Source organism: Salvelinus namaycush, chromosome 41 (genome assembly GCF_016432855.1).
Source record: "Salvelinus namaycush isolate Seneca chromosome 41, SaNama_1.0, whole genome shotgun sequence".
Classification (NCBI taxonomy): Eukaryota; Metazoa; Chordata; class Actinopteri; order Salmoniformes; family Salmonidae; genus Salvelinus; species Salvelinus namaycush.
In genome coordinates, this window is record NC_052347.1 from 2,255,082 (window position 1) to 2,273,434 (window position 18,353).

Sequence of the window (18,353 nt, forward strand, 5' to 3'; positions counted from 1 at the left end):
CCTATATTTTACGCACACATGCCTATAGGCCCAGATCAAAAAGCACCCGCCAAGGTAAGCAGTATTGCCAAGGTCTACACTGCCTGTGCACTGCATAGGCTACCAATGTCTTATTCTGAAAACCGGAAGCATATAGGAGAGGGTCTACCGAAATATTTCCTACCACCCAACGATGCTTCAGAAAATGGTAGGCTGTAAGGTCATTTTTATTCACTTGTTCCTGGTCCTTGAGCCATTGTCATCTTTTCAACATTTCATGAGCTGCTATGTTTCATTTAATTCCCTGATGCCTTTTTGTACAATATTTTGTTTATGTTTTTTGGCATCTCAGTGTCATGAAGTCTCTGGAGACCACATTTATTTATATATCTATTTATTCAAATATTTATTTGGTTATTTATTTGTTTTTGAACGTGTTAATGTATTGTGTAGTACTCAACTCTTTGGAGTAAAACATTTTTTTATACTGAATAATTATGTGATTGTTTTAGACTATACACAATGTAACAATGTTTGCGTACATTTCGTTTTGTATTTATTATGAAGGCCATTGCTTACTGTATTTATTATTGCAACATGATACGAGATAGTTTGTTATTGTAATGATGACATATATTTTAATTAAATAAATGTGGCCTCCAGAGCTGAAATCTCTTTTAATCAAATCAAATGTAATTTGTCTCATACACATATTTAGCAGACGTTATAGTGGCAGGAGCAAAATGCTTGTGTTCCTAGCTCTACCAGTGCAGTAATATCTAACAATGCACAACAAGACAAACAAATCTAAGAGTAAAAGAATGGACATTAAATATAGAAATATTAGAATGAGCAATGTCGGAGTCCGTAATATATATACAGTGGCAAGAAAAAGTATGTGAACACCTAGGCTAATGACCTCCAAAAGCTATTTGGAATCAGAAGTCAACTAACCTGGAGTCCAGATTGGAGATTTTGGTTAGAGCTGCCCTTGCCCATAAAAAACACACACAATTTGAGTTTGCTATTCACAAGAAGCATTGCCTGATGTGAACAATGCCCCGAACAAGAGATATGTCAGAAGACCTAAGATTAAGAATTGTTGCCTTGTATTCATTTTTAATTACTTTTTATTTTTTATTTCACCTTTATTTAACCAGGTAGGCTAGTTGAGAACAATTTCTCATTTACAAATGCGACCTGGCCAAGATAAAGCAAAGCAGTGAGACACAAACAACAAAACACAGTTACACATGGAATAAACATACATACAGTCAATAACACAATAAAAAAAGTATATATACAGTGTTTGCAAATGTAGTAAGATTAGGGAGGTAAGGCAATAAATAGGCCATAGTGTCGAAATAATTACAATATAGCAATTAAACACTGGGGTGATAGATGTGCAGAAGATGAATGTGGAAGTAGAGATACTGGTGTGCAAAGGAGCAAAAAATTAAATAACAGTATGGGGATGAGGTAGTTGGATGGGCTATTTACAGATGGGCTATGTACAGGTGCAGTGATCTGCGAGCTGCTCTGACAGCTGGTGCTTAAAGCTGGAAAGGGTTACAGAAGTATCACTCCATGGAAAGACAAATTGTCTATAAATGGAGAAATGTCAGCACTTTTGCTACTCTCCTTAGGAGTGGCCATCCGGGCAAATATGACTGCAAGAGCACAGTGCAGAATGCTCAATGAGGTTAAAACCTCTACCACTTCTCTCTCCCGGATCCGGGATCCTCCTCATCAAAAAAGCTGACTAGCATAGCCTAGCCTAACGGGACAGGGATATCATATAATATAATTTTCATGAAATCACAAGTCCAATACAGCAAATGAAAGATAAACAGCTTGTGAATCCAGCCATCTTTTCCGATTTTTAAAATGTTTTACAGCGAAAACACAATATGTATTTCTATTAGCTAACCACAATAGCCAAACACACAACCGCATATTTTCACCATGTTTCTACCGCATAGGTAACTTTCACAAAACCGACAAAATAGAGATAGAATTAGTCACTAACCAAGAAACAACTTCATCAGATGACAGTCTTATAACATGTTATACAATACATTTATGTTTTGTTCGAAAATGTGCATATTTGAGGTATAAATCATAGTTTTACATTGCAGCTACCATCAAAAATATCACCAAAGCAGCCAGAATAATTACAGAGAGCAACGTGAAATACCTAAATACTCATCATAAAACATTTATGAAAAATACATGGTGTACAACAAATGAAAGATAAACATCTTGTGAATCCAGCCAATATTTCCGATTTTTTAAGTGTTTTACAGCGAAAACACAATAAATAATTATATTAGCTTACCACAATAGCCAAACACACAAATGCATTTATTCACTGCAAAAGGTAGCTATCGCAAAAACCAGCAAAAGATATAAAATTAATCACTAACCTTGAACAACTTCATCAGATGACAGTCTTATAACATCAGGTTATACAATACACGTATGTTTTGTTCGAAAATGTGCATATTTAGAGCTGCAAACCGTGGTTATACATTGTGAATATGTAGCAACATTTCCCCAGAATGTCCGGAGCTATTTTGGACACTCACCTAATCTGACCAAAGAACTCATCATAAACTTTACATAAAAATACTTGTTGTATGGCAAATGAAAGATACACTGGTTCTTAATGCAACCGCCGTGTTCGATTTTTAAAAACAACTTTACCATAACAAACAGCTTGCGTTATTGCGTGACAGCGCTCGCCAAAACGGCGGAGAATAGGAATCAACATTTTCCACAGAAATACGAAATAACATCATAAATTGTTCTTACTTTTGCTGAGCTTCCATCAGAATGTTGGACAAGGAGTCCTTGGTCCAGAATAAATCGTTGTTTGGTTTTAGAATGTCCTTTTCTTCTGTCGAATTCGCGCCACAATGCTAGCCAAGCTTGATAACGTTCCCATCTTCTCTCGACGCAAAGAACGGAAAACTCCAAAAGTCCCAATAAACGTTGAATAAACTGATAAAACTCGGTTGAAAAAACCTACTTTACGATGTTATTATCACATGTATCAAATAAAATCAGAGCCGGAGATATTCGCCGTGTAAACCGAACGCTTATCAGAAGACAATATCGAGGTACTTCGCACGCCTTGGTATACAAAGGAAATTCCTGACCTGCCACTCCAAAAGCTCTTGTTCGACCTCAGATCAAGCTAGACACCCCATTCCACCTTCCACTGCCTGTTGACATCTAGTGGAAGGCGTATGAAGTGCATGCATATCGATAAATATAAGGCAATTGAATAGGCAGGCCCTGAAACAGAGCCTCGTTTTCAGATTTTTCACTTCCTGCATGGAAGTTTGCTGCAAAATGAGTTCTGTTTTACTCACAGACATAATTCAAACAGTTTTAGAAACTTCTGAGTGTTTTCTATCCAATAGTAATAATAATATGCATATTGTATGATCTAGAAAAGAGTACGAGGCCGTTTCATTTGGGCACGATCTTTTCCAAAGTGAAAACAGCGCCCCCCTATTTTAAGAAGAAACCTAGTGTCAGCTGAAGACTTACAGAAATCTCTGGAACATGCTAACAACTCTGTTGACGGGTCTACAATACCTAAAACACTAAACAATAATGGTGTTCATGGGAGGACACCATTGAAGAAGCCCCTGTTGTCCAAAAAAACATTGCTATACATCTGAAGTTCGCAAATGAGCACCTGGATGTTTCACAGTGCTACTGGCAAAATATTCTGTGGACAGATGAAACTAAAGCTGTGTTGTTTGGAAGGAACACACAACACAATGTGTGGATAAAAAAAGGCACAGCACACCAACCTCAAAACCTCATGTCAACTGTAAAGTATGGCGGAGGGAGCATCATGGTTTGGGGCTGCTTTGCTGCCTCAGGGCCTGAACAGCTTGCTATCATCGACGGAAAAATTAATTCCCAAGTTTATTAAGACATTTTGCAGGAGAATGTAAGGCTATCTGTCCTCCAATTGAAGCTCAACAGAAGTTAGGTGATGCAACAGGACAACAACCAAAAAGACAGAACTAAATAAACAACAGAATGGCTTGAACAGGAAAAATATGCCTTCAGGAGTGGATCAGTCAGTCCTGACCTCAACCCGATTGAGATGCTGTGGCAGGACCTCAAGAGAGCGGTTCACACCAGACATCCCAATAATATTGTGGAACTGAAACAGTTTTGTAAAGAGGAATGGTCCAAAATTCCACCTGACCGTTGTGCAGGTCTGATCCGCAACTACAGAAAACATTTGGTTGAGGTTATTGGTTACATACTTTTTCTAAACTGCACTGTGAATGTTTACACCGTGTGTTCAATAAAGACATGAATAATTATAATTGTTTGTGTGTTATTAGTTTAAGCAGACTGTGTTAGTCTATTTTTGTGACTTAGATGAAGATCACATAACATGTTATGACCAATTTATGCAGAAATCCAGGTAATTCTAAAGGTTTCACATACTTTTTCTTCCCACTGTATACAGTACCAGTCAAAAGTTTGTACACGCCTACTCATTCAATGGTTTCATTTATTTTGACTATTTTCTATATTGTAGAATAATAGTGAAGACATCAAAACTATGAAAAAACACATATGGAGTCATGTAGTAAGTAAAAAAGTGTTAAACAAATCAAAATATATAGTTGAAGTCGGAAGTTTACATACACCTTAGCCAAATACATTTAAACTCAGTTTTTCACAATTCCTGACATTTACTCCGAGTAAAAATTCCCTGTCTTAGGTCAGTGAGGATCACCAATTTATTTTAAGAATGTGAAATGTCAGAATAATAGTAGAGAGAATGATATATTTCAGCTTTTATTTCTTTCATCACATTCCCAGTGGGTCAGAAATTACACTCAATTAGTATTTTGTAGCATTGCCTTTAAATTGTTTAATTTAGGTCAAACGTTTCGGGTAACCTTCCACAAGCTTCCCACAATAAGTTGGGTGAAATTTGACCCATTCCTCCTGACAGAGCTGATGTATCTGAGTCAGGTTTGTAGGCCTCCTTGCTTGCACACGATTTTTCAGTTCTGCCCACAAATGTTCTATGGGATTGAGGTCAGGGCTTTGTGATGGCCACTCCAATACCTTGACTTTGTTGTCCTTAAGCCATTATGCCACAACTTTGGAAGTATGCTTGGGGTCATTGTCCATTTGGAAGACCCATTTTCGACCAAGCTTTAACTTCCTGACTGATGTCTTGAGATGTTGCTTCAATATATCCACATAATTTTTCTGCCTCATGATGCCATCTATTTTGTGAAGCGCACCAGTCCCTCCTGCAGCAAAGCACCCCCACAACATGATGCTGCTACCCCCGTGCATCACGGTTGGGATGGTGTACTTCGGCTTGCAAGCCTCCCACTTTTTCATCCAAACATAACGATGGTCATTATGGCCAAACAGTTCTATTTCTGTTTCATTAGACCAGAGGACATTTCTCCAAAAAGTACAATCTTTGTCCCCATGTGCAGTTGCAAACCATAGATTTGCCTTGATGACAGCTTTGCACACTCTTGGCATTCTTTCAACCAGCTTCACCTGGAATGCTTTTCCAACAGTCTTGAAGGAGTTCCCACATATGCTGAGCTCTTGTTGGCTGCTTTTCCTTCTCTCTGAGGTCCAACTCATCCCAAACCAACTGGGTTGAGGTCGGGTGATTGTGGAGGCCAGGTCATCTGATTCAGCACTCCATCACTCTCCTTCTTGGTCAAATAGCCCTTACACAGCTTGAAGGTGTGTTGGGTAATTGTCTTGTTGAAAAACAAATGATAGTCCCACTAAGCACAAACCAGATGGGATGGTGTATCGCTGCAGAATGTTGTGATAGCATACTGGTTAAGTGTGTCTTGAATACTTAATAAATCCCAGACAGTGTCACCAGCAAAGCACCCCAACACCATCACACCTCCTACTACATGCCTCACGGTGGGAACCAGACATGCAGAGATCATTCCTTCTCCTCACAAAGACGTGTCTCAGAAAGACAGCGGTTGGAACCAAAAATCTCAAATTTTGACCTAAGACCAAAGGACAGATTTCCACCGGTCTAATGTCCATTTCTTGTGTTTCTTGGCATAAGCAAGTCTTTTTTACATATTGGTGTCCTTTAGTAGTGGTTTCTTTGGAGCAATTCGACCATGAAGGCCTGATTCACACAGTCTCCTCTGAACAGTTGATGTTGAGATGTGTCTGTTACTTGATCTCCGTGAAGCATTTATTTTGGCTACAATTTCTGAGGCTGGTAACTCTAATGAACTTATTCTCTGCAGCAGAGGAATCTGTGGGTGTTCCTTTCCTGTGGCGGTCCTCATGAGAGCCAGTTTCATCATAGCGCTTGATGGTTTTTGCGACTGCACTTGAAGAAACTTACCAAGTTCTTGACATTTTTCAGATTGACTCACCTTCATGTCTTAAAGTAATGATGGACTGTCATTTCTCTTTGCTTATTTTAGCTGTTCTTTCCATAATATGGACTTGGCCTTTAAACAAATAGGGCTATCATCTGTATACCACCCCTACCTTGTCACAGCACAACTGATTGGCTCAAACGCATTAAGAAGGGAATATATTCCACAAGTGTACTTTTAACAAGGCACACCTGTTAATTGAAATGCATTCCAGGAGACTACATTGTGAAGCTGGATGAGAGAATGCCAAGAGTGTGCAAAGCTGTCAGCAAGGCAAAGGGTGGCTACTTTGAAGAATCACAAATACAAAATGTATTTTGATTTGTTTAATTTTTTTGTTGATTACTACATGATTCCATATGTGTTATTTCATAGTTTTGACGTGTTCACTATTATTCTACAATGTAGAATAGAGTAAAAATAAAGAAAAACCCTTGAATGTGTAGGTGTGTCCAAACTTTTGACTGGTACTGTATGTGTACCATACAGTACCATATGTGTACCATACAGTATCACGTTTCAAGTGTCACTCCTATGATTCATCCTCATGGCTGGTCCCCAATAGATAAAATGTATTTTAAACATAAGGCTTATTAAGGCTATATTGAATAATACCAAGACCCGTATTCATAAAGCATCTCAGGGGTGCTGATCTAGGATCAGTTTTGCCTTTTAGATTATAATGAATGGACAGAGGGGGTCCTGATCCTCGATCAGCACTCCTACTCTGAGACGCTTTATGAATAAATTCCCAACAGAATAATTAGGCTATGAAACCATCTACGACATCTTATCAAGACCCTGATGGAACAGGTGTGTTCGTACTGGGTTGGAACAAAAGCCAGCACCTCCTCCTGCTGGTCTCCAGGACCGTGCAGACCGTTTTGGTGACCACTTCCCTACAGTATATGATATTTACAGTTGTAAAGAAAACGACAAATAGAATGTTCCAACAAATCATATTGTCGTTGCTTGTCAACATTGCATCACCAGCAGACAACTGTAGGGTGAAAGTTGGTTGCGTCATTGTGAAAATGAAAGTTGAGTGATGGGGGTAGGGCGCTGACGTCTCCCAATTCACTTTTCAGTTGTAGCGCAACAGCAGAGGACTGCGGAACAATATGTCGGACTAACTTTGAAAGAAACCCACTTAAATGAATGTCTTATATGGCCACTTTTCTTAGGAAGTGTGGGTTTTATTTCGACTTCGACGATTTTGTTATCAGCCTTTTTTTTTTAAATCGTTCACGCGAAGTTATTAGCATTTGAAAGCAATGCTCGCGAATAGCCTATTCTCGCTAATAGCCAGGCCGATATGTACGTTTAATAATCTTATATTGTGGTTCAACTATAATTTAAAGCTGATTTCAAGGAGAATATGTATAGATTTACTGGGATTTGTTGGTCCAGAAGACGGAGGAGGCATGTAATTCTTACTGCTGTATGTCTGGAAAATGAAAGTCCCCGCCTCCGGTAGGTTGATCGGGGGAAATTCTCCATACAGTTTTCCCTTTCCTAACTCCACAGTAAAACTACTTAACACAGCCAAGATGTTCAAACTCATCTGGAAAACTAAAAGCAAAGCAAACTGCTATTTACAATGTATACAATGCAGAGTTGGACGTGTCTTTTTCTTATTCTTTGCAGTATGCAGAGCGCGTGTCATTGCTGTGACTGGATCCGACACCACTTCGGTCACTTGAGCGCAGAATACCTTTCCCAGCTGGAACAGATGGTGAGTTATCAGCACACTGTAAGAGGAGACGGAATGATTGTATTAAGGCGAGCAAGACAATCAACCAAGTAAAATAGCCATATGTTTCATGTTCAGCCTCTGTGTTCGACAACTGTTAGCCTATATTTGAATATACATAGCAAAAGGGCGCTTAGGCTATGATGACAGAGAGATCAAGAGAGGCTGTCTACATTAGGCCTACTGTACTTGCAGTATAAGCTACACTTTATATCAGTCTTGATTGCTCTTTTAAGTATTTGACACGTGACTTGACATACTATATTGATTGTTTTCCAGGGAGGAGATATCACAAAGCAGAATTCCCCTGTCCTTTTCCCAACATCACTTTACAGACACATAGATGATGCCGAGGTAAAGACTCGAATTGTGACTTATCATGTTCTGATATGCTTTGGTATAGTGGTCTTGACCCAATGCAATACTGATGCCATAACGGAAGCCTATACAGTTTCTAATATTATATTTTTTTATCATCCTGTGTAGTTTGAGGTCAAAGTCAGATTCCTGAACGAGACCATCTATCAAATCATACAACTGTTTGATGGGAATATGAAGTCTGTCACCTGGGACAAGAAAAACCTGGACGATTTCCTAAACATTCTCGAACGCCAATTTGAGAACCTTAATTCCTGTGTAAGTAACAAGTCCATTTTAAAGTATCACTGTTTAGGTCAGGGCTCTCCAACCCCGTTCATGGAGAGGTACCCTCCTGTAGGTTTTTGCTCCAACCCCAGTTGTAACTAACCTGATTCGGTTTATCAATCAGGTGTGGAAGGTAGTTCTCCATGAACAGGATTAGAAAGCCCTGGTTTAGGTGTAGCCTACTAAATCTACAAGTGAAAAAATCAAAGTATAAAATGCATTCGGAAAGTATTCAGCCTCTTTGACTTTTTCCACATTTTGTCACGTTACAGCTTTATTCTAAAATTGATTAAATACATGTTTCCCCTCATCAATCTACACAATTCTCCATAATGACAAAGCAAAAACCCTGTTTTAGAAATGTATGCAAAGGTGTTCACAATAAAATAAAATAAAAAAATATCACTTTTACATAAGTATTCAGAACCTTTACTCAGTACTTTGTTGAAGCAGCTTTGGCAGTGATTACAGCCTTGACTCTTCTTAGGTATGAAGCTACTTTCACGTCCTGATCTGTTTCTCCTGTCCTTGTGCTCGTCTCCACCCCCCTCCAGGTGTTGCCCATCTCCCCCATTATCCCCGGGGTACTTATACCTGTGTTTTCTGTCTGTCTGTACCAGTTCGTTTTGTTCATTCAAACCTACCAGCGGTTTCTCTTGCTCCTGTTTTCTATAGTCCCTGTTCTCTGGTTTCCCAATTTTGACCTTTCCTGCATGCCCTGAGCCTCCCTGCCATCCTGTACCTTTGCCTCTACTCTGGATTACCGACCTCTGCCTGACCCGATCCTGAGTCCACCTGCTGTTCCGGTGTCTTACACCCTCTCTGGATTATTGACCCCTGTCTTTCTTGACCTGTCGTTTGCCTGCCCCTGTTTAAAGAATAAACTTTTGTTTCTTCAACACTGTCTGCACCTGGGTCAGACCTTAAAACGTGATACCTACAAGCTTGGCACACCTGTATTTGGAACGTTTCTGCCATTCTTCTCTGCAGATCCTCTCAAGATCTGTCAGGTTGGATAGGGAGTGTACGGCACAGCTATTTTTAGGTCTCTCCAGAGATGTTCGATCAGGTCAAATCCGGGCTCTGGCTGGGCCATTCAAGGACATTCAGAGACTTGTCCCAAAGCCACTCCTGCTTTGTCTTGGCTGTATGCTTAGGGTCGTTGTCCTGTTGGAAGGTGAACCTTCGCCCCCAGTCTGATGTCCTGAGCGCTCTGGAGCAGGTTTTCGTCAAGGATCTCTCTGTACTTTGCTCCGCTCATCTTTCCCTCGATCCCGACTAGTCTCCCAGTCCCTGCCACTGAAAAACATCCCCACAGCACAATGCTGCCACCACCATGCTTAACCGTAGGGATGGTGCAAGGTTTGCTCCAAACGTATTGCTTGGTATTCAGGCCAAAGAGTTCTATCTTGGTTTCATCAGACCAGAGAATCTTGCTTCTCATGGTCTGAGAGTCCTTTAGGTGCCTTTTGGCAAACTCCAAGCGGGCTGTCATGTGCCTTTTACTGAGGAGTGGCTTCCGTCTGGCCATTCTACCATAAAGGCCTGATGGGTGGAGTACTGCAGAGATGGTTGTCCTTCTGGAAGGCTCTCTCATCTCCACAGAGGAAATCTGGAGCTCTGTCAGAGTGACCATCGGGCTCTTGGTCACCTCCCTGACAAAGGTGCTTCTCCCCCGATTGCTCAGTTTGGCCTGGTGGCCAACTCTAGGATGAGTCTTGGTGGTTACAAACTTCTTCCATTTAAGAATGATGGAGGCCACTGTTTTCTTGGGGACCTTCAATGCCGCAGAAATGTTTTGGTACCCTTTCCCAGATCTGTTCCTCGACACAATCTTGTCTCGGAGCCTTACAGACAATTTCTTCGACCTCATGGCCTAGTTTTTGCTCTGACATGCACTGTCAACTCTAGGACCTTATATAGACAGGTGTGTGCCTTTCCAAATAATGTCCAAACAATTGATATTACCTCAAGTAGACTCCAATCAAGTTGTAGAAACATCTCAAGGATGATCAGTGGAAACAGGATGCACCAGAGCTCAATTTTGAGTCTCATATTAAAGAGTCTGAATACTTGAAGGTATTTCTGTTTTTGCATTGTCATTATTGGGTATTGTGTGTAGATTGATGAGGATTTTTTTTCTTTAATCCATTTTAGAATAAGGCTGTGACGTAACAAAATGTGGAAAAAGGGAAGAGGTCTGAATACTTCCCAAATGCACCGTATATAGGTTATTACAGATTTTGAGCCAGTTTGCAACATCACAAAAATAATACTGCATCAATGAGAAATGTTAAATATTGTGGTTTATAATTAACAGACATTTTTTGTAGGCTTTGGTGCGTATTTTCATTACGGCAAATCAAGTTTGATATTTTAGTCGAAATTGCAAACTTTAGAATCCTTTTTAAACCTTGAACGCACTATAAGTTTCCATTTCCTGCCGCGCAGGAAAATTCTCAGGAAAAAAACCCAGATCAAATGAAGATCCTACATCTGTATGACGCTAATGTTTTGTTTAATTTTGTCCAACAGGTATCACCTGCTATGAAACCTGAGAGGAGACTGAAATGGTACTTCAGGAAGTTGAATAGGAAAGTTCTGAGACAAATGGTGAGTTTGGTTTCGTATGGAAACATGTTTGATAGATGTAATCAAATTAATATAAACTAGGCTAGGCTAAACAGGAGCAGTGTTCATTAAAAAAAAGTGTTCTGGGGCCATATGTATCAAGTGTCTCAGAGAAGAACTGCTGATCTAGTATCAGGTCTTCTCTCAGGTCTCCTCTGTCCTATTTATAGTGATCTAAAAGGCAAAACTGATCCTAAATCAGCCTACTCTGAGAAGCTTCATATATACGGCACCAGTCCTTTATTTGTTGTTCAAGACGATATGGGTCATTATGTTGACAAGAAAGTTCACCCCACTAAGATTTCAAATGTTCTATGTTTTTCAGAACTACAGTGCAGAGGCGTGGGAGCTCATCAGGAAAGAGACAAAACGTCATCTGCAAAGATTGGATATCCTTGCGGGACAGATGTACTGATCATCCGGACTCATCTCAGAAGCTACTCACTTACCAGTTTATAAAGCATGAATACAATCATGCTTTAGTTAGTCTATTTATTTTATTTAAATCTGTATATTATTGTTTTTTATTTTCATAAATTATTATTATTTATATTTTGTATTTCCCTTTTGTACCTGTATTGAACTGAAACGTATTGCTTGTCTACTTCAAAAATCAATGAAAAAAGAATATTGAAATTGTGAATAAAAACGTATTTTGTATAAATTGTCCAGATTTCGTTCTTGTCTGAAACCAACGAGAGTGGATTTATAATATTGAGCAGCCTAATCTAATCATCAGAGGGGATGCAGATTAAATTTGTCGCTGATCAGTCACATGACAGTTTCTACTTTAAGCTTATGTATGCTTGTAGTTTTGTTTCTTTGTGTAATTTATTTTGAATGTGTTTTTGTACTTTGTGAGGGATACTGTTTTATGTTTTTCTTGTTTGTGTGTGGTAATCACACTGGGGCAGTGGGTTGAAGGGGAGTGGGGAGATCTGGATGAGCATTAGAGTATAATCTGGGGGACCAGGAACTTCTAGCTCCCACTTGCCATTGTGGGATGTTTATTTATAAAGTCTGTCCAATGTATTAAACACCTGTATGTTTTTACTATGATTGGAGAAGAAATACGGGGGGGAAAAGACATGGAAAGACAATATGGAAAAAGAGACAAAAAACAAGAAATACTTTTAATGGATAGTAGTTTAGTCCCCTGAACGAGGCAGGGTGGTGGTGGGCAAGAAAATAAAAACAAACAATTGATTTAGCTTAGTCATATATATAGATCTTTTTAAGTGGCATCATGGGGATCCTCCCAATAGTTCTCAATGGATAAATGAGGTCAATTCCTGTATGACATTAGACAAAAGTGTGTATTATGTAGGCCAATGTGGCAGCACACAGTCCTTTCATAAGACTTGGAATTCCTGGATAAAATAGAGTTATTGTAGATATGCTGTATATTCATTTGTATAATGGTATGATGTTATATGTCTCACACCCTGATCTGTTTCACCTGTCTTTGTGCTTGTCTCCATACCTGTGTTCTCCGTTTGTCTGTTGCCAGTTCGTTTGTTTCGTCAAGCCTACCAGTGTTTTTTCCCGTGTTTCTGTCTTTCTCTAGTTCCTGTTTTCTAGTTTTCCCTGTTTTGACCATTCTGCGTGCCCTGACCCTGAGCCTGCCTGCCGTTCTGTACCTTTTGGGCTCTGCTCTGGATTACTGACCTCTGCCTGCCCTTGACCTGTCGTTTGCCTGCCCCCCTGTTTTTGTAATAACATTTTGTTACTTCGAAACTGTCTGCATCTGGGTCTTCTCCTGAGCCTTGACAGTACGAACTGGCCCTGATGAGAGTATTTTGAACGCATCCCTGATGTCCGAGCCGGGCATCCACACTCAGGCTCTGTCCATTCCCATGAACGTTAGAATGCTGGACGGGCGCTCTATAGGCCGGGTCACCTACAATACCACTCCCACTCCCATAATTAAGTTGCAGGGTGTATACGTCCTTATGCCTCCCCCGCCGGCACAGGGTTCTTTGAAGGACAAAACCCAGTGCCTGTGCATCGACTACCGGGGCCTCAATGACATCACAGTGAAGAACTGCATCGCGTCGGCCTTTGAGCCACTCCAGTGGACCACCATTTTCTCCAAGTTGGACATGCGGAATGCCTACCACCTGGTACGGATACGGGAAGGAGACGAGTAGAAGACTGCCACCAACGCGGCCAGCGGTCACTACGAATACCTGGTCATGCCATTTGTTCTTACCAACGCCCCAGCTGTGTTCCAGGCCCTGGTAAATGACGTTCTCCTTGACATCTTGAACCGGTTCGTCTTCGACATCTTCGTTTTCTCCCACTCAGCCCAAGAACACATGCTCCACGTCCGACAGGTCCTCCAGCGCCTCCCAGAGAACCAGATTTTTATGAAAGTGGAGAAATGCGAATTCCATCGCTCCACCATCCCCTTCCTTGGTTACAACATCGCTGCAGGGAATGTACAGATGGATCCCGGGAAGGTGAGAGCGGTGGGTGATTGGCCCCAGCCTACTTCCAGAGTGCAGCTGCAACGTTTCTTGGGATTTGCCAACTTTTATTGCAGCTTTATCAAGGGTTACAGCACCCTGGCGCCCCCCTGTCTGCACTCACCTCTCCCAAGGATCCATTCACGTGGTCCCCAGCTGCTGACCGGGTGTTCCAGGACCTCAAGCACCGCTTCACCACTGCTCCCATATTGGTTCATCCTGACCCGTCCCGTCAGTTTGTGGTGGAGGCCGATGCTTCGGATGTCGGAGTGGGGGCTGTCCTGTTCCAGTGTTCTGCCTTCGACCTCAAGCTACATCCCTGCGTCTTCTTCTCCCATCGCCTCAACGCTACGGAGAGGAATTAAGATGTGGGGAATCGTGAGCTTCTCGCGGTGAAGATGGCTTTGGAGGAGTGGAGACACTGGTTGGAGGGGGCGGAACATCCGTTCATTGTGTGGATGGACCACAAGAACCTGGAATAACTCCGCAACGCCACGCTTCTCAATTCCAGGCAAGCTAGGTGGGCCCTGCTTTTCACCCGGTTTAACTTCTCCATTTCCTACCGACCGGGATCCAAGAATATCAAGCCAGACGCGCTGTCAAGCCACCTTCGCGTTCTTCACCGCCTGCACAATCTGTGTGCAGAACAAGACTCCTCGGCAAGTTCCGGCTGTCTCTTTCAACCACTGCCTGTCCTTCACCGTCCCTGATCTCACATATCCCTGGATTCGTCACGGGTCTCCCCCCGTCTGATGGTAACACCACCATCGTGACTGTAGTGGACCGGTTTTCCAAAGCCGCCCATTTCATTCCTCTCCCCAAGCTACCGTCTGCCAAAGAGACAGCCCAGCTCATGGTGCAGCACGTCTTCCGGATCAATGGACTCTCGGTGGACATGGTCTCCAACTGGGGTCCTCAGTTCTCATCCCGGTGCTGTAAGGCGTTCTGCACACTCATTGGGTCGTCGGCCAGCCTGTCCTCCGGGTAACACCCTCAGTCCAACGGCCAGTCAGAGCGAGCCAACCAAGACCTGGAGACGACTCTTCACTGCCTTGTCTCCACCAACCCCACCACTTGGAGCCAGCAACTCGTGTGTGTTGAATACGCCTGCAACACCCTCCCCTGCTCTGCCACCGGGCTCTCACCTTTCGAGTGTTCCCTGGGTTATCAGGTTGTAATGCAACAAAATAGGAAAAACGCCAAGGGGGATGAATACTTTTGCAAGGCTCTGTATGTATACTGTAGCTAAGATGCTAAGTGTAGGGCCTCTCGAGTGGCGCAGTTGTTTAAGGCACTGTATCGCAGTGCTAGCTGTGCCACTAGAGATTCTGGGTTCGAGTCCAGGCTCTGTCGCAGCCGGCCGCAACCGCGAGGCCCATTGTTGTTTCAGTGTGTTTTGTTTTGGCTTGCATCTTTCCAGCTGTTTTTTAAGGCAGAATCGTATTTGTTTTGCTTTCTGAGTGCTTGGCTGTTTATGCTCTTCTTCCAGTGCCTGCTTGACGGGTGTATCCATCGAAATCACCGTTTTTCTCCTCTTCCTACCCCTTGTTGTAATTTTCCTGGGCCCTGCTTTTGGGAAGGGGAGGACATCAACTGGTTTGAAATCAGAAGAGTAATCAGCTGTTTCACAGCCACAGCCTAATACATGTGGGGAGGTGCCCTGTGAAGTGACTAGAGAGGTGGCCTGGAAGGCAGCTGCAGAGGTGGCCTGGAAGGCAGCTGCAGAGGTGGCCTGGAAGGCAGCTGCAGAGTTGGCCTGGAAGGCAGCTGGAGAGGTGGCCTGGAAGGCAGTTGGAGAGGTGGGCACAGTGGGCACAGCTGCCCTCAAGAGATACTCTGACAACTTCTGCTCCTGCTCATCCATGAAGACCCTGTTTCCACTACGGTAGCCTACATGAGGAAGCTCTCTCAACCCCTTCTCCAGTAGCTTCTGTATCTCTTTGCAGAATATGTACAGCATCACATGACATATGCCATACAACGTTGCATCCGATCTGATTGACCCTTGCTCTGCTACATAATTTGACAGTCTTTTCAAAGTGTGGAGATGTATTCCGCTGTCAGATTTTCTTTTCCATGATCCAGGCATGCTGAAAGTAAAATAAAAAAATGTACCAAAAACATCTAGTTTTACTCTGGGTAGTTGTAACATTTTCTCACAAGTTGTTACAACTAACCCTGACCCTTGCAGCCATTAGCTTGCTATCATTTTAACTAAAAGTTTAAACTTTAGCATTGCTAACTTGCATCAAATATCTCTACACAGAATGGTTATAACCCTGATATAAGTTTGGTGAATGGAACTACAAAGCAGTTAATGCCATCACAAAAACAAATTTGGTCAAAATAATTACCTAACTCAAAATCAGATTTCTGTCAATAGAATCTGCAGAGTTTATCACAGGGACTAACTTTTTCACATGCGGGTTCAAGACTAAACTGAGCATATGCACAGTGAATCACAGGATTCTACCTCACTCCTGATTGGAGGAATTGCAAGTGTTACAACTGTCCCGTGTTACATCCATTCCTGGTCTCCCCTACTATAAATACGATTCATGCCAACTGGATATTTAATTGGCTATAGGCCCAAAAAATAGAAACTAGCTAAAGCTGCATTACAATCTACAATAATCGCAATACTCTAAGAACTTTGCCAGCAGGGGTTATTCTTCTCCCGTAAATGCTGTTGTGGGCACAAGAGTGTTAGAGAGGATGAATGCTTAAAATTCATGTGTGGGACATACTGTAGTGCTAGACAAGAGAAGATATGGATGCTTAGATATTCGAAATTGCTGTATTAATCAATTGAATGCCATTCTCAACTGCAGTACCAGTCAAAAGATTGGACACACCTACTCATTCAAGGGTTTTTCTTTATTTGTACTATTTTCTACATTATAGAATAATAGTGAAGACATCAAAACTATGAAATAACAAATATGGAATCATGTAGTAATCAAAGTAGCCACCCTTTGCCACCCTTTATTTAACTAGGCAAGTCAGTTAAGAACAAATTCTTATTTACAATGACGGCCTACACCGGCAAAACCCGGACGACGCTGGGCCAATTGTGCGCCGCCCTATGGGACTCCCAATCACGGCCGGCTGTGATACAGCCTGGAATCAAACCAAGGGTGTCTGTAGTGACGCCTCTAGCACTAAGATGCAATGCCTTAGACCACTGCGCCACTTGGGAGCCCACTCGGGACTGATTTTCCAACAGTCTTGAAGGAGTTCCCACATATGCTGAGCACTTGTTGGCTGCTTTTCCTTCACTCTGCGGTCCAACTCATCCCAAACCATCTCAATTGGGTTGAGGTCGGGTGACTGTGGAGGCCAGGTCATCTGATGCAGCACTCCATCACTCTCCTTCTTCGTCAAATAGCCCTTACACAGCCTGGAGGTGTGTTGGGTCATTGTCCTGTTGAAAAACAAATGATAGTCCCACTAAGCGCAAACCAGATGGGATGGCGTATCGCTGCAGAATCCTTTGGTAGCCATATTGGTTAAGTGTGCCTTTAATTCTAAATAAATCCAGACAGTGTCACGAGCAAAGCACCCCCACACCATCACACCTCCTCCTCCATGCTTCACTGTGGGAACCACACATGCAGAGATAATCCGTTTACCTACTCTGCGTCTCACAAAGACATGGCAGTTGGAACCAAAAATCTCAAATTTTGAGATCAGACCAGAGCACAGATTTCCACCGGTCTAATGTCCATTGCTTGTGTTTCTTGGCCCAAGCAAGTCTCTTCTTATTATTGGTGTCCTTTAGTAGTGGTTTCTTTGCAGCAATTCAACCACGAAGGCCTGATTCACGCAGTCTCCTCTGAACAGTTGATTTTGAGATGTGTCTGTCACTTGAACTCTGTGAAGCATTTATTTGGGCTGCAATTTCTGAGGCTGGTAACTCTAATGAACTTATCCTCTGAAGCAGAGGAATCTCTGGGTCATCCTTCCCTGTTGCGGTCCTCATGAGAGCCAGTTTCATCATAGCGCTCGATGGTTTTTGCGACTGCACTTGATGAAACGTTCAAAGTTCTTGAAATGTTCCAGATTGACTGACCTTCATGTCTTAAAGTAATGATGGACGGTTGTTTCTCTTTGCTTATTTGAGCTGGTTATGGCACACCAGTATGTGTAGAGTATGGGCCTGAGTCTTGCCTGTCAATGCAATAGAATCCTACTCCAATTGTAACGCTCGTCTTCCTCCTCGTCTGAAGAGGAGCAAGGATCGGACCAATATGCAGCGTAGTGTGAATACATCTTGATTTATTTGTGAAAGACGAACACGAAAAAACTACAAAACAATAAACGACGTTAACAGACCTGAACTTGTGAACATATAACATGAACGCACGAACAGGAAGGAACACACAAATGAAATGAACGAAACGAACGAAAACAGTCCCGTGTGGCACAAACACTGACACA

General features: G+C 42.1%; 1 protein-coding gene across 1 annotated transcript; it reads left to right on the top strand.

The window, feature by feature from the left end:
* The first annotated feature begins 7,499 nt into the window (after window positions 1-7,499).
* Window positions 7,500-12,099, top strand: LOC120034358 (interferon a3-like). The gene is made up of 6 exons (XM_038980879.1): window positions 7,500-7,889; window positions 8,064-8,151; window positions 8,449-8,523; window positions 8,656-8,805; window positions 11,350-11,427; window positions 11,771-12,099. The coding sequence occupies exons 1-6, from the start codon at window positions 7,795-7,797 to the stop codon at window positions 11,858-11,860; spliced, it is 576 nt and encodes a 191-aa protein (XP_038836807.1). The 5' UTR covers window positions 7,500-7,794; the 3' UTR covers window positions 11,861-12,099.
* The last annotated feature ends 6,254 nt before the right edge of the window (window positions 12,100-18,353 follow it).